The 16,312-nt window shown below is 39.2% G+C and overlaps 1 protein-coding gene across 1 annotated transcript; it reads right to left on the bottom strand.

Moving 5' to 3' along the window:
• Positions 1-3,411: 3,411 nt before the first annotated feature.
• On the bottom strand, positions 3,412-14,478 carry CEP57L1 (centrosomal protein 57 like 1). Its single transcript, XM_066315227.1, has 10 exons — positions 14,266-14,478; positions 12,282-12,461; positions 11,567-11,688; positions 11,030-11,146; positions 10,680-10,757; positions 8,868-8,966; positions 8,087-8,164; positions 7,757-7,986; positions 6,039-6,183; positions 3,412-3,906 (listed from the first exon to the last, which is right to left on the bottom strand). The coding sequence occupies exons 1-10, from the start codon at positions 14,426-14,428 to the stop codon at positions 3,691-3,693; spliced, it is 1,428 nt and encodes a 475-aa protein (XP_066171324.1). The 5' UTR covers positions 14,429-14,478; the 3' UTR covers positions 3,412-3,690.
• Between the last annotated feature and the right edge of the window lie 1,834 nt (positions 14,479-16,312).

The following is a 16,312-nucleotide window of genomic DNA, read 5'->3' as shown; positions in this document are numbered from 1 at the left end:
CAGTGTTTAGCTTACACTATCTGTGGAAAGCTTGAATTTTAGCCCAGTATTTTATGTCCTATTCATAAGTGCAAACAGAACTTTATTCCCTTCACCTTTACAGCAATGCCCCATGTTTCTTAAGACTTATAACCTACAGAAAACAAAGTGGAGACCTAAGTTCCTTTTTTTTCTCATGTGTCCTAGTCAAGTGCTCTTCACCTCTGCTTTTCCTCCACGTATTCTCCAAGTAGTCTACGGCTTCCTTGAAGTGTAATGCCAAACCTGGGTACATCATCTTAGCTTTCATCTCATCATTGCCAAGGACAGTCTCCTATGTAACCACTCTGCTTAAACATTGCAGCATTATGTCTGAAGCTGCTTCCTCTGTACTCCAAGGACACACTTGACCTGCCAGGAAGATCTAAAGTTTTGCTTACAATATACAACATGAAATTAATTTAGTTTATGTCTTGACATTCTTTTCCATTTCAACCATAATTCTGTGGTAAAAACACAGTGAAAAAGCTGGTATTCCTGGCTCCCATGCATGTATTCAGGTCTCAAAATCAAACAGTTGACACAATGGTCAAGAAAAAAAAAGAAAAAAAAGGTGCAGCTAACCCAAAAGTCAAGGCTGGGAAGCCCAAACTAAAGCAAAAAACACCAGCTAAATTAAAAATTGCTAAGGAAAATAAAGAGCAGGCAGTTCTTCAGCTGTATAAATAAGAAGGAAGTAAGAGAAATTATGCCACTACATAGCCAGTGGAGTTCAGATAAAAATAACACAGATAATGGCTGTAAAACTAATGACCAGGCATTTGGGGTAAGATTCATCTGATCTGCTTCAGCTGTTCCCTCAGAGTAAGACTTTCAGAAATGCTTGCTTCTCTCCTCTTATCCAAGACAGACTGTGGCACTCACATGGGAGCCCATGCAGACTTTCAGGTAAGCATCAGAGCCATGACCCAAGCAACTTGCAGAAGCTTCAACAGGCCCCAGCAGCGGATACAGTAGAGGCAGCCTCGGCCACTTCAGCACAGACAAGTAGAGGGAAACAAAACATGCTTCATCAAAAATAAGAGTGCTTTTTTTATTGTCCTCACTTCCTTGGCTTTTTTTCCTGCTATAAAATCATGATGTGTTTGTACAATATTCTTATTCTGGGAATGTATTTCAGTCCACATAAACATCTGCACTTAGTTACATTAGCCAGTATCCAAATCCAACAAGATCCTGCCCTGATTATTTAGCTCTGAGTGTTTTTGCCAACTTCCATTCCCAGAACACACTGGATTTATAGCTATGTCCAACCTCCAGCTTTGCTAGTTAGAAGATTGTAATGCACAGGCTCAACCTGAATGTCTTCTGTACTAGGAGAAAGTCCTTCCAGCAGGCTCAAGTAACAAGCCATTAAATTGTGCTAGCATACATTAGCAGCAGGAAAGTAAACTATTGTTGGCTGCAATTTGTTGGTCTGTATTTTTAATCATACTGTTTGACCTACATCTTTTGTCTGCTTTCCTTGATATCTAACCATAAAATACAGTCCTTGATTCAAATACCAATAAAACATGTTGTTTCTATTTTGCATAACTCAGCACAAAAGAATCCAGATCTCAAGTAAATAAACTGATAAGTCTTTTTTTTGGGATCACTGTGTGTTTTTGTCGGCTGCCCTGCAGAGCTAGATCCAAACCATTAATAAAAAAGAGATATATACAGTTTCATCTGAGAAGACAAACAAAAACATGCAGGATATAAATCAAAACAAGGATTTGCAAAAGAATAGAGTAAGCACTTACTAAGCCAAAAACATATTGTTCTTGTGAAGAAGCCTGCTCTGACCACTGCACTTTCTCCAAATGTACGTTTATGGAGTTCCAGGCCAGAACATTTTTGGAGCATAAAGACATGAAGCATTTAATCCCAGCAAAATTCACTGTGATCTGCCTAATTCTCATGGAGTTGAAGTTCACCACAGTTGTGCACAAGCTTACCTCCCCAGTACAGCTTCTAGACAATTATTCTCTGACGGGTATTTCTTTGAAAATTTATTTTACATGACTGGCAACTGCCTCAAACTGAATATGCTAATAGATAAATACACAACCTGACCTCCTACCCTACCCCTCTCTTCCAATCCGAAAACAAATTTTAAGCCTTTCTTCAAGCAAGAAAACTAGTTTTGGGTACACTTTCTTTGCATCTGATTTGGATCTCTCAGCTGATGCTGAAATGCATCTACTTTGCTTTGGTGTGTGAAAACACATGCACTACAGAAATAAAAGCTTAGGAAAGAAAAAGCAAAACAAGAATTATTAAAATGTATTTAAATCTTTTGAGTTGAAATATAGGTGATGTAACCAGCCAGTCAGTGTAAGCTATCGCATTATCAATTCCTATTTTCCCCTCTTAAATCCCAGCTCCTGGCTCTGAGCAAGAGCTTTTTCAGTTGCTGGCCCCACTGTGAAGCAGAGATGAGAAACGCTGAGACACCTGTAGGATCAGGGTCCTGTTTACCTTTCTCTCCAGCCACTCACCCCATAGAAAGGCAAACACAAGATTTTCTGGGACTAGACAGCCCCTGTCAGCACACACATTTTGAAGACTGACTATTCAATGCTCCCATCATTTAAAGACTGCCCCATCCAGTACCTGGTTGACAGACCCAAAGTTGTAGCCCTCCACGACAGCTCCTGCCCAAGTGTGAAGGCAGGACCCAGCTTCTCCAGCTCAAAAATAACACTCTCTCCCCAGGATTCTGTAGTCAACAAAAATACCAGGTCAAGGTACAGAGGGAGTCAGAGAGATTTATGTCCCCTATCCCTACCACTACCAGTGATTCCAGTATCCAGAAATGCACAAACCTATCTCAGAAAAGCTATCTGCACCATGAAAAAATACCATGCTTCAAATTTTATCTAAGCAGCTTTAAGCATACAACGTGCTTTCCTAAGCTAGAAGTAATCCATAAGTAAGAAGATTGGTAACAGGTACATGGCTGAAGGTCTCCTCTATGAGAGTCTCTTCCTCAGTCACTGTACTGTGCTAGAAGCAGGTTCTGTTAAAGAGAAGACAAGCATCAAGTGTTTGGCAGTGGCCCCTCCCATGCACGTATCAAGAACACTCCCATATTCTTGTGGCTAAACCAAGCCATGGGTTGTGCTTCCAGACCCCAGCTGCCCCTAATACTAAGGCTGCAAATACAGCTTATAAAGTAAGAATATTAATAATTATGAAAATATATATAAATAAAGAGACAATACCTCTTCTGCCTCATTCACAGTGATCTGAATCTTCAGTTATTAGAGAAAGGAAGACCTTTGTTTTTATTTGTACAGAAGCACTAGCACAAGTCACTCTGGAAAAGCAAGCTCTAAATATCTCCTTGGCAGCTGGGGAAAAAGATCACATACTATTTTAAGGGTAAAAAAAGTATAAAATTTTATTTGACAAGTTAACAAATAACAACATTTCATTAGTCCATTAAAACATTTTATTACAAGGAAGTGTAGTTGAGTTATAGCTACGCTACAGGAAAGCTAATTCTAAAGTGAACAAACTGACCTACTGGAGAGTAGGCAGTTTAGAATGTACATCTCTACTGTATCCAGTTTATTTTTAAAAGGTATTCTGTACAACTAAAAATTTAGTAGATGTCAGACAACTTCAAAACTTCTAACATAGCAAACTTCAGAACTATTCTTCTCAGATGACATAATCTTTTTTCAGAGATAGCTGAAGTTCCCTCACAGCTTTTAGCAGCTGAAGAGAACTTCTGCTTTTCTGCCCAGGACAAGACTTAGACATACTTTCCTCTACAGAGACTGCAATCTCCTTTGCTTCCTTTTGTTCACCACATTTTAGTTTGACATGAGTTTCCCCTTGCTTCAATTTCTGAGTTTTTCTCTTTAATTTCAGCACCTAGGGAAAAAAAAAATACTAATTAGTATGTTACATACTCCAAAGACCTATGGCTGTAGAGCTTACAGGACTTCTACTGGACTCCAAACTACAGATTACTAAGAGACATTAAAAAAAGAGAAAAGTTTAAACTTAGTAACCTTGCACAGTTGTCTCACTGTAACAGAAAACTGACCTTGCCCATACAGAAACCACCACAGAAAACTGACCTCACGCACACTCAACTGGCTGCTGAATCCATTGCTCCCTAACACACGAATGGCTTGCCTGAGAGAGCTGGAATATCATCTCTCAATAATCTATACTTACACCAGTCTCTTTCCATTTCAGATTGTACTACCCTAACAAAAAACCCAAACAACCAATAAACCTCTAAAATGTATCCTGTTAATTTTCATTTACTGGATCTGAGCAGCTTATTTTGAAGCCTCCTTAACAAAAATGGAAAACAGAATAAATAGGGTTAACTGCTAAAGAATGCTTTTTAAAATGTCAAATAATGAGTCTTGACTTGCACTTGGCATGAAAAGGTCACTTCCCAAAGATAAAATTAGGCTGGAAGAATTCCAGATGCCAGTTTACGCTTTAAGTCCATTTCTAAAAATAATTAACTTTAATTGCATTCTAGAACATATTATTAAACTGTGAAACACAGAGATTAGCATGGCACTTTTAGTATGGCAAGTTCTAGACAAAGAAATATGCATTGGAAATATTAAGATTGGCCTGTACAAAACACAAATGGAAATGTTGGTGTGCAGAAGCACCAGGAAAAAAATACAGGCCAATGAGTTAGAGGAATGGCCTGTATTGATAACCAGGGCATAACAGAGAGTAATCATACAGACACTACTATTTACAGCATGACCCTAAGGTGTGTGCTCTGACCAGGCTGTACCAGAGCATTGAGGACTTGCCAGAAGATCTGCACAGTGGTAAGAAAGAGGCAAAGGTGACAACACGGCTGCACCACATTGAATGTGCTACTCTTCATCCTCCCAAAATGAAGGCAAGCAGTGGCCATAGAGATACACAAAAGAAAGAAACAAAGGTGCAGTTGCTGTTCATAGTCTTAGGTTCCTGAGGATGAAGTCAGCAAGATTTTGAGGCAAGGAGTAACACCACAACTGTTGGGTCTTCAAGAACATAAGTTTTATCAAAGAAACCAGGTGACATTGCCAGGAGGGGCAGTGACGACTCAGCAGTCAATGCCCTTTGTCCATATTGCTAACATGCAAGTCTGACAAATCTGTTATGACATAATGCACCTCTATGCTTGCAATTACATGGACAATAAAAAGTGAGTAAAATCCATCAAAAATGAATATGAATAAAACTGGTGAGATTTAAATTAACTGCAACCTTTTCTTTTCATAAGGTCTTATGCTGAGGTTTGTTCTGTTTCCTGTATAAGCAATTTCTCAGGTATTTATCTTGGAACATAACATGAGAAAAAACAGAAAAAAATCAGACAGAACTATGGATTGAATGCCCAAATTGTATGCCCAAACCAAATTGCTACAAAAGACTTATTAGGCTGTTCAGCTACAGAAGAGGGATTTTATATGGGCATGTACAAAAAGTTCTTACCTATGGTTCTAAACTAAACACTGACAGAATGAGGATAGTTTAAGGGTTAAACAAAACTGAAAGGCTTGCCCAGCTATGATTTTGAAGAAGCTCTGGTCAACAGACCAGTTAATAAAAAATTGTCAATGTTTCAGTAATATAAAAGACACTTAATCTTGTCTGTACAGGAATTACAGCTTCCATTTTCTCGTTCCCCTGAGGGACAGGATATAAAAGAATGGAATTTCAACAGTTTGTCTTAACACGGTGAGCAGAAGTGACAGACAGTGCAACTCGGCTCTGTACTGCCGAACTGCCACGGGGCAGGAAGCTTTCCCACCAGCATATATTCCTAACTGCCAGTTGTAAGCATTTTTTCTTGATCAAATGAAGAAATTGGAGGCATAAAAATATGAGCCAATAGTCTAATTATAATCACCCATCCTGGTACATCTTCGCTTAAAACATTCCAGTGACATTCTAGCTGATGACAACAGGAGGCAGAGTTGTGGCAGCCTTTCAACAAGAATGTTAGTGCTAGAGAGTTTACATTTCATTCTTACAGTAGCCTGATGCTTTTTCAGCTTGGATATTTGTTTTCCTTTCATCTCCATTTGTTTTACAAGGCAATCCAGCTCCTGTACCAGGTCTTCACGAGTTTGGGAGTCTTGAGTATCCTGTATCTGCTTCAGAAGTTCTTGATGCTCACTATTAAAGACAAGAACAGCAATATAAGGATTCATGATATAGTCTCTAGGATTTCTTCCTGCAGGACTTCCTAGCCATTTTGTGCAGAATATAGAAATTTAGCATTATTTCCACTCTCACACAATACACATTAATCTGGAATATATTAACAGGAGAAATGGAAAAGGTTTTCCCATGAGTCTGATTTTCTCATTCCTAATTTTTAGCTCATGTCCATCTTACTTCTCCCTCTTCCCACAGGCATAACAACTAAACGTGTAATAGCATGCAAAATGAGATTTTTGAAAGTGAACAGCAACTATACAATACAACTTCCTGTCCAGTTTAGCACAGACTTTGAAGGCTTAGTGTAATACACAAAAGTATTTTTTAAACTAGTACATTCAAGTCAGAATTTTTCTGACAAATTATTCAAATTAAAATATTATACTCAAAAAGATTTACAGCAAAGTAGGCAGCTTAATTAAACTAACCAGACTAAGTAAAAGAAATTGTGTAGATCTCGATACCCAGATATCTGAAGAAGTTGAAGCCATTGACCTCCTCTTCGATAAGTAATCCCTTTACAAAGGTCAGAGCTTCTTTTCTGACTTCTGAGTAACTGCTTCTCCTTGACAGTTTAACTGAAGCAACTGGTTGTTGCTATTAAAAAAAAAACCCCAAACCTGTCCTTGAACTCCCATGAGTAAGCCAGACATTGCTTTTTGAACATGAGATCGCTTGCCAGTTTAAATTTTACCACATCAAGGATTTCAAATCAGTGTCAACATCCTAACTCTGTTCAAACCACAGCTCACTGTGTTGACATGTCTGCTACAACCAGCTACAGAGCTTTGGTCCACAGTCCCACAAGCCTGCCTTAATGGGAAAATGCCTAAGAACACAACAGGTTGTCATCCACATTTACTTGCATGGCTAGAAAGATACCTACACTCCCATCTGAAGTGTTAGCTTCTTCCACACCCTGCCCGTTTTCTGGCAGGAGACTGTCCCTCTTTCACAACCCCTTTACAGGACCAGCAAGTTCTCCTGCTATCAACAAGCAAAGGGTATGAGCACCAGACTGACTCAGCACAAAGTCTCAGCAGGTACACTGGTAAGAAAAGAGCAAAGAGTGAGTACAAAGGAACAGGAGAGTTGTTGTGACAGGACTGTTCATGTCAGAGCTGTACTAACCCATTCCACCACCCAGACTTACTGCATCCTGTGGGCCTACTCAATATCAGCACCATCTTTGCAGCCTTCCCCAGGAGAAGAAGTTTGGTTTACTCTGTACATCTCAGAATATGTTTAAAAAAGCAGAGGTTTGAAAGGCTTTTCATTTGCTGCAGCTGCTACTTCAGTAGCAGCTTGTTTAAATACAGGATGTGGAAGCAGAAAAACAAGACCAGTGAAAGACAAGGACAGAAAAGAATTTTTTGAATGAGAAAAATCCTACCAGTCAAGCCTGCTCAGGTCAGTCTGTCAACAAGTAGTGCTATAGCTAAAACAGGCTAGGCTCAGCTATAGCACCCCATCGCTTCTCAGGGCTACCGCTGAAGTCACACTCACAACACCAATGACAGGTACTCACCAGCTCATTTGGCCCAGCTCATCTTCTAAGGCCAACAGAAGGTCTGAAAAGCTTCTGGAGGCAGTGGGTGATATGGCACAAGAGGATATAGATTTTGAGAGTGCACTGTGTCCTGAAATCCCAGCTGTAGCTCCTCCTTGTCTTCGCAATGAGATACATGGATTGTGATGCTTCATGATGTGCAACACACTTTGTACGTTTGCAGCAACAGAATGGCTGGAGCTAACAGACTTAAAGAACAATTATCAGTGGCTTACAGAAGTAATTAACAACTACACAGCCTTACTCAAACTGTAGATGTCACTTCAGTGAGAAGTGGTTTTCACCTACCTTCCCAGCCACAAAAGGTAGTTCACCAGCCTTTACATGTAACTGTGAAAGCTGCGTTTTCTTCACTGCAGGATTTCTCTGCCATAAGAAAATGTAAGACAAGAAATTCCAATCTGCTGACTTAAGAGGACAAACTTTTTTTTAGTAAGTAAAATTCAGCTAAATGCATCGCCTCAGTTTTCTTCTGGTTTTTTTTTTTTTTTTTTAAATTCCCTCCTGTATGTGTAACAAGTAAAGCTTTCCAATAGCTGACACAAGTAAATTTTATTCCATATGCGTGTTGGAGATTGTTTAACAATTATACTAACATTACACGAATTGAACCTTGTTTACTTAAGTTTTCAAAACCATAATTGCAAAATTCTGACTGATATGTAATATATGTTGCAAAATAAATTCTCTTGTTTTCAGTAATCCCCCCAAAACACACCATCTTAAGATGCTGGGCTAAAACTCCTTTGGAAACTAATTTTGCCAGATAAACTGAAAAGCAGCTAAAACAGGACATAGGAGATGACAGCAAAACTTCAACAGAGGTAACCGTCAAGGGAATGTTTTTCAGTGATGTCCTACTAGCCCCAGTACCATTTTAATTAATGAAGGAAAGAAAAAAAAAAAATAAGGGAAAAGAGTTATTTAGAACTGTTTGTCACTTTAGAAGTGGAATAAAGTGCAGCAGACGAATCAAGTGCCTCTTACATCATCATTTTTCACAAATTTCAGTCTCTGTGTGGGTCAGATGCTACCAGCAACAGTATGGTAATAAAAATTTCCATATTACCTTCCTAAGTTTTTTGTTCTTCCCATTTTCCTTTTCAGGTTCATATTGAGATGTTACTGAAGACATCAAATTTCTGTTTATATCAAATCCTGTTTGAAGCTGTGGCAATAAGCAAAAAGAAAGCAGTCATTTAATGTAATATTAGAAGTATGAAATAGCAAGGTCTAATTAATTCTCTCTCTCATGCATGGATAAGAACCAATTAAGGGCACTATTAATTGTCCTGCTTGGAAGGCATAAGCAACTCTCAAAAACTGAACAGATTACTAGGAAAGCAGGGTATGAGGCAGATCTTGCAGCCCTGTCTTAGTATTCCTCGTTTTCATATTCAGCTGCAGCAGCAGCTGTATTTTTCCACTGTGACAACCAGCAACTGAGATAAGCCAATCCTGCCACATGCTGAGGATCTGATCATAAAATCCAAATTATATGAACACTTGGCTCTTACAATCTGGGCACAGAGAGAACTAAGCCTGCGTATGTTACATTGAGGTCAAACCTGCTGGACAATCCTTGTATTGCTCAGTGGTTCAAAGTTGCTATCAAGGCCCATGATAAACAGGATGATAATCATTCCCAATTAAACACAGGACAAGGACTTTGTTTTGGTACATGTGACAGTTCCAGCTAAGCAACTGGAGGTCCACCACTAAAGTGAGAATATTCCAGCTTCTACGTCATCAAGAGGAAGTGAACCACACCACACCCTGTGCTTCCCAGCCCAGATCCAATCCAATAGACCTAAATCCATCCTGCAGTGTATTAAGATGGTACTAACACTACTTTAGGACTCAGTTTACTGCATCTAAGTCCTTTCTTGAGCAAATGTTTAGACTATCTGCTCTGGAACAGGCATTCTTACCATGTTTCTCAGAAGACAAAATCTCTGTACTAGGCCTTTTGCTCTGCAACAGCAAGCACTCTAAGCAAGAAACCAAAAAAAAAACTACAGGTTTTCAACTACAGGTATCATTCTGCTGGATTCTGGAGGTGGTCAGACATCTGGGCTACAAATCTGCATGTTATTTAAAGCTTCCTGGATTGATGAAAACCCATCATCCTTGGAGGAGGTATAAGAGCTGACAGCAGTGATGAATCAGCTTGGTTTACGTTCTTCCAATATTACTCTTCAGCACTGCAGCCCCCACTCCACCCCAATGGAATTCCCCCACAACTGGCCTCTTTCAAGCTGGCTGCTACTCATGCACAAAGTGAAGTTTGGAACATGACTACCTTGCCCCTTTAACAAAAGGTTTCATCATTTTGCTCTCTTTGGCAAATACTCCTCTCTCAGATGGATGCTGGCCTAACAAACTGATTATAGCTTCACAGAATAATGAATTATACAAGATCTCATTTAATGAACAACATATCATTGATGAAAGTTTTTCCAAGTACAGCCCTATGTATTAGATTTCTACAGATCTTAACAAAAAAACACAATAACCACCCTCACTTGAAGTTCTGTATGTTACCACTTTCAAACTACTGAAAATTAGGTTAACCTAATTCAGTTACAGATTTTCTAAAAATTAATTTTCTACCTGGCTCACTTAGGACAGTGTTGATGCTGATGAACTACATCACCAATACAAACCCGAGCAGAATCTCTTTTCACTGAGATACGCAAAACACCTGGACAGCTTTCTAATATGTAGCTTATAACTAGGTAGTATTTCAGGAGTACTTCCTGGGTAATAAACATGAGGAGTTAAAATAATAAAGTAATAAAACAAGAAGGGCATTTTGAACAGAGGGAATAGCTTTCTTCAGTACTAAAAAATAAGATAAAATAAAATGCTTTCAGTCTACCTGAGCAGTTTTATCTTGTATTAGCTTACGCTGATGCTCTTCTTTACACAGCTTTTCTTCTAAGTGTTTGATCTTGTCCTGAATTTGAAGGCAAGAATGATTAGTCCCACTTCAATTTGTCATGCTGAATTGGAAGTCTGGAGGAGCTCACAGTTGTAACGTGGGGACAAAATTGGACTGTAGGAATTTTTCAAGTCCAGACTGAGAAAAGACTCATGCATTGAAGCCAAGGTGGCATTTAGTCAGGTATGCTTTAACAGAGGTAACTTTTGCAAAACTTAGTACTATTAATAGTATGCCACAAAATGACACCAAATGACTTTTGAGACTGTCATTCCATGCATGCTTACTTCAGCAATTCTCTGAGTAGCAGTAAGTTTAAGACACTCTTTTTCTAGCATTTCAAGCTTTTCAAGTTTTGCATGCAGTTCCAACCGGTTCTGATCTTCCTCCTTCTGAAGCTGAGCCTGGAAAAAATAAGCAAGAATGGAGCTGGCAACTGACTGAAATTGTTTCAGACAGCAAAAAACCACCAAACCACCCTGCGCCAGAGTAAAGGTGTTTAATTTGTTTAAATTCCATATTTTTTAAATTGCAAAGTGATGAAAAAATACCAGGCAGACAAAGACGACTTAAGCTTCCAGCAGCTTTTTTGTCTACCAAGTGTGCAAGTACTAGCATGGTTTTGCTCATTAGGAGTTCCACCCAGGGAGCTTTTCATACAATTCATTCAATGGTTGTCATCAGCCATACACTAAATTGCTTCTGTTTGCTAGCAGCTTAAGTAAAGCTGAGGAAACACAGTGGCCACAAAAGACCTCAGATCCTGCACATTTCTATACTTTTGAACTACATCATTACTTTGTTATTATGTTAAAGGGCTTCACCTGTTGTTCTAAAATCATTTTCTTTTCCAGTTCTGCACTGGAAACCATTTTTCTCATGTAATCCAGCTGTTTCTCCAGCAGGGAGCAGCGGGATTGTGCTGCATTTAACTGCATACTTGCATCTACAGAGAGAAACAAAACACTCAGAAACAAAACACAGCAAAGGGAGCTACACATTTAGCCAGACTGTCATTTCATTGGGAAATTCTCTGTCTTCAAAACAGGCAAGAACAGTTTTGTTAGTCTGAACAGGTCATGTGGTTAAAATGCATTTCATATATAAGACATGAAAATCAAAATGTTTTTTCAAAGCTAGTGCCTAATTTGAATTCCAAAGGCACAAGCACTGCAGTTACTTTGATTTGTATCAGCAGATACCTAACCATAATCTAAGAGAGGAGAATCTTCTCTTCCTCTATCTTTTCTCAAGTTAGCAGTGTTATGTAAGCAGCAGCTTGCTTATTGTAGGAGTTAAACATGCCACCTGAAACATGCTTAGTCTTTAAAATTCCTTTATGGCTTATGCAATACTCAGTTACTATATGTAAAAATATCTCAGCTTGATCCACAGTTATCAAGGTCCCATCCCTCCTCAGTTCTGAAGCAAAGAACGAAAGGGGGCTCCGATAATTAGCAGGTTTTCAAAGCAAAACACTCCCTGGAGCAACACTCCTCAGTGTTGCTGTGGCTATACCTTATCACTCAGAAGAAATACCTTTCCTCTGTTGCATCAGCTCCTGATGTGCTGTGTCCTTCTCATAGGATTTGTGCTCTAAGACCTTCTTGTACTGAGCAGCTGCTCTGGAGAGGCTGCACAGTTTATCTTCAGCCTGCGACTTCTCCAGCTCTAGACGGTGGATTTTTTCTTGCAGAGCTTTCAGGGCTGCCACTACAGCTAGTAAACAACACAACAGCTGCATCTTAAGTAATAGTATTTTAATGATGATTATCATTATTAGAAAACATTTCATGTTACAATATAATACCTTAATTATCTTCCTAGGATCACTCCTAAAATTAACTACCTTCCCCAGCTGTACACTAACATAATGTAGAACTTATATGGGAGAAAATAGACATGTTTCCTGCATAACTGAGGTATGAAGCTCTGGCCCTATGAGCAAAACTATTTTGACTCCAAATGGCAGCAAGCACAAAGGAATCATGGCTAATAGAATATAATAAACCCTGAGAACTCTCTTTAAATAGAAGCAGAGAACACAAGTATCCAAGTTTTGATGTAAGGCAACTGGTCTGGACAGATTAAAAAGAGAGAGAAACTAGATACAAAGGACAATTTAGCAAAGGATACATTGTTAAATACTTTATTGTTTCAAAAGGCAATGTTTCAATATCTAGTATCTTGTATTTGATGATTCTTTAAATCATAGAAACAAGTCTGAAAGATTTTGCTTTCAGTCTCAAATGTGTCAAATTATACCAAAAATACAAGCCGCAGTTTCAGCTACAAGAAAGTCTGCAAGCTCTCCCTAAAGCATACACACCTGTGGAAGCCTAAGACATGTTCTGTAACAAGTCAAGCTTATTTTCTGACATTTTATAACTGACAGTTTCTCTATTCCAAACTCTCTCATCAAAAGAATACCACCGAATATTGCTACCTCCTTAACGACTTTCACCATCTTATCACAGATCCATTAAAAAACCAAACCAAAACAAAAACCCAACCAAAACCACAAAAACACACCAAAAACCCCACAACTAAAAAAACCCAGTCAAACCAAACAAAACCACACAACAGCAAAAACCAAACAAACATCAAACAAACTAAAAAAAACCCAAAAAGCAAACACCAGAAAGCAGAAGGATAAAGTGGGACCACTTTTTCCATCTTTCTATTGGTATGCCAAACATTTCCTTAACCACTTAGCTACATAGCACTAAACTGATCACTCTAATCACAATCACAAAAAAAGCCCAAACTCTGTATGACATAAGATCAGTACAGAAATCACAGATTTTTCAGGTGAAGAAAAATGACCACTCATAGGCTGTGTCTGTGCAATGTAGCAAAGTTGTCCACGATAAATCCACGTATGAGTATCCTTAAGATTCCCCAGGCTCTCCAGATCTGTTAAGCCACTGAGCATTTTGCCTTGTTGAGCTCCAGGGAGCAGTCACCCATTAAGGCACATGACAACCGTATTTCATATGGACTAACTTTCATGCTAACTTTCCTGGTAGTCTGAATTGTTCAGAAGTTCTCCCAAGGAAACATACCACACAACCCTCCCCCCCCAAAAAAAACCCCAAACCAAAAAACCAACTCCTTAGAAGTGATTTTAAGCTGGAAGGAGTCAAATAGCACTATGCAAAGTCAGTTTCATGTCAGTGTACCATACTAATGATCTTTTTTTTTACTGTATTTGAAGTCATTAACTACTTCTACTGAGTTTGAAGCATTCTCCTTTGCTTTCAGAGGAAGTCTGACAATTTTAAGTTAAACAAATTTCAAAGCCAAAGTTTACAAGGATGTTAGAAGACTCACAGAGGTTTCCATTCTAGATGTATGACTTCAGGGAGACTACTCCCTCAGGACACATATACATCCTGTCTCAATGTCAGACTGATAACTGCAGCAAGTCATTGAACTCAGTCAAATAGGATGGGGAGTTTGCTCAAGAGATTTCACATGGAACAATTAGAAAGACCATTTTAAGGACATATTTTGGCTATACCTTGGTTATTTGGGAAAGAAGGCCTGTCACCAGCAGCAGCTGCCAACTTCTTTGATTTTGTATAAATAAAGGCAGCAGGAAGCATCCAATCTGGTGGCTGAAGAAAGCTTCCTATGAAACTGTTCTTTGATTCAGAATCCATAGCCTGTGGAAAGAGAGCCATTTAATGACATTATTTCTTTAACACTCTTTTTCGAAAGTACGTCGCTGGGCTGTCCCTGGCTCTGTTTACATCAAACCAGATCATGTATATCAAAACAATAATAGTAGTGATAATAACAACAACAATATTAATAATACCCACACCCCACCAGAAGAACCCTGTCTTTCAATGCAATTCCAAAGCAATGTCTTTCATAACACTAAACATAGCTTCCTTTAACCGACCAAATTTTTCAAAGGTTTTTCTAGGTGATTTCCAATAACTTATGCTGATTTTTGTCCTTTTAAAGTCCAAGTATTAAGAGCATTTTCTACTAACTGTTTTAAAGACTTCAGTGTCTTGACTTTAAGTGCTCCCTACAGAGCAAGCATTCCAGGTTTTACAGCCTGTTTCCATTTGCAGCCTCCTTAGTGCTCTTCTTGCCATCTTTTTGGACATAAACTCAAATTACATATGGTAAGTAATTTACCATTGTTACATAACAAAGATACAGTTCTCCACATTTAGTGCTGAGATAACAGGAGGATATTTAATATGCAATATCCCCAGTATTATCTCCATTATCAGGTGCATGTATTAAGTCCTGTTTCTTCACTTCCTTTCTGTTCCATCATTTCACATTCCTTGTATTATGAGAAGCACATTTGAAGACAGTTCACACCCTGTCAAATCGCAATTTTTCTGGGTACTCAAGACAGGGACAGTGAAATGTGCAGAAAGTGCTTTAGGCTAATACAACCTCTAGGAAGTTAAAGCAAGTTTGAAATCATCCTGCAGTTACCTATCAAAGTAGAATAAAGCATTTCACTTGATACATTGTAAGAAATGAAGAGCCTATACAGCTTCAGCTAATAGAAAAACAGCTTATTTGAAGGTTCAGCGATATAACAAATGATTGTGTATCACTTGTGTTTAAAATCCAAGGCATGCAACTGCAAGAGTCTTCCTGCTTGGGTAAGCCTATTTGCAGAGGTTAGACCCCAAGAAAATCAGCCAGAAGAGGTATCTGGTAACACGAGGAAGAAACAAACCAAGACTAGAGCCTGCTGATGAAGCACACCCCAGGAGAAACCATTCATACTGGGTGACAAACATTAAAAAGAGTTTTCAATAACAAAAGAAGTTTCTAGGAGCACTTACAACTCTTACAGTCTGTTCCAAAGATTCTATAAAAAACAAAAAAAAAATCATCTTCAGGCCACACTGTCTCTTCAAGGTATGCACTAAACTGAAGGCATGCAGAAATCCTTCTTTCTTCCTCCAAACTGTCATCACAGAGATGTCAACATGAGCATTTGTTCACCAGGGCTTGTTTGACTTGGGGACTCCCAACCATCACCACTTTTGTGTGCTAACACTCCCGAGGTCACAGCATTCAGAGCAGTCCCCCTGGACCCAAAGAGGAAATCTATCCCAGCTACCCTTGTGCCACAGGTCTTTTCCAAAGACTCCTCCTGCTGCCATCCTACTCAAGCCAGGCCACAAGCTCTCGGCACTGGGCTGGCAGCAGCAGACAGCCAGGTTCCCACCATCACTTGGAAGAGGTCCCATCTGGTGACCCCCACCACGTTTACGGCCACAAAAGCTGTTTACAGGCCTTTCTACCTCAGTAGGACTGGAAAAGACCATCCAGGGACACCTGACCTTAACAGCTGGCCAGGTCTATTGACCACGTCCAACAGCACAAGGGGCAATGGCAGTGAAAGGCACAAAGCAGGGAGCAGCAGAAACCTCAAAACATGGATGAGAAGGTCCTGTGGCCACAGAGGTGGTCAGGACGAAAACAAGACAGGAGTTGGTCCTGGCATGGCCTAGTGCATCAGCATGGAGTTCCAGTAATTAAGAGATAAGCAAGACTTAAAAATTTTCCAGCTGCTATTTAAC

Source organism: Sylvia atricapilla, chromosome 3 (genome assembly GCF_009819655.1).
Source record: "Sylvia atricapilla isolate bSylAtr1 chromosome 3, bSylAtr1.pri, whole genome shotgun sequence".
In the NCBI taxonomy this organism is placed as follows: domain Eukaryota; kingdom Metazoa; phylum Chordata; class Aves; order Passeriformes; family Sylviidae; genus Sylvia; species Sylvia atricapilla.
The sequence above is the reverse complement of the archived record's forward strand: the minus strand, read 5'-3'. Positions and strand labels throughout refer to the sequence as shown.

Bases quoted from the DNA above. Each gene is read 5' to 3' on its own strand.
- CEP57L1 (XM_066315227.1), bottom strand. From the start codon at position 14,428: ATGGCTCTCTTTCCACAGGCTATGGATTCTGAATCAAAGAACAGTTTC. The intron at 8,967-10,679 runs GTAGACTGAAAG...TTATTGCCACAG, and splicing joins TACAAGATAAAACTGCTCAG to CTTCAAACAGGATTTGATAT. The intron at 3,907-6,038 runs GTAAGAATGAAA...TTTTTTCCCTAG, and splicing joins TGAAAAAGCATCAGGCTACT to GTGCTGAAATTAAAGAGAAA.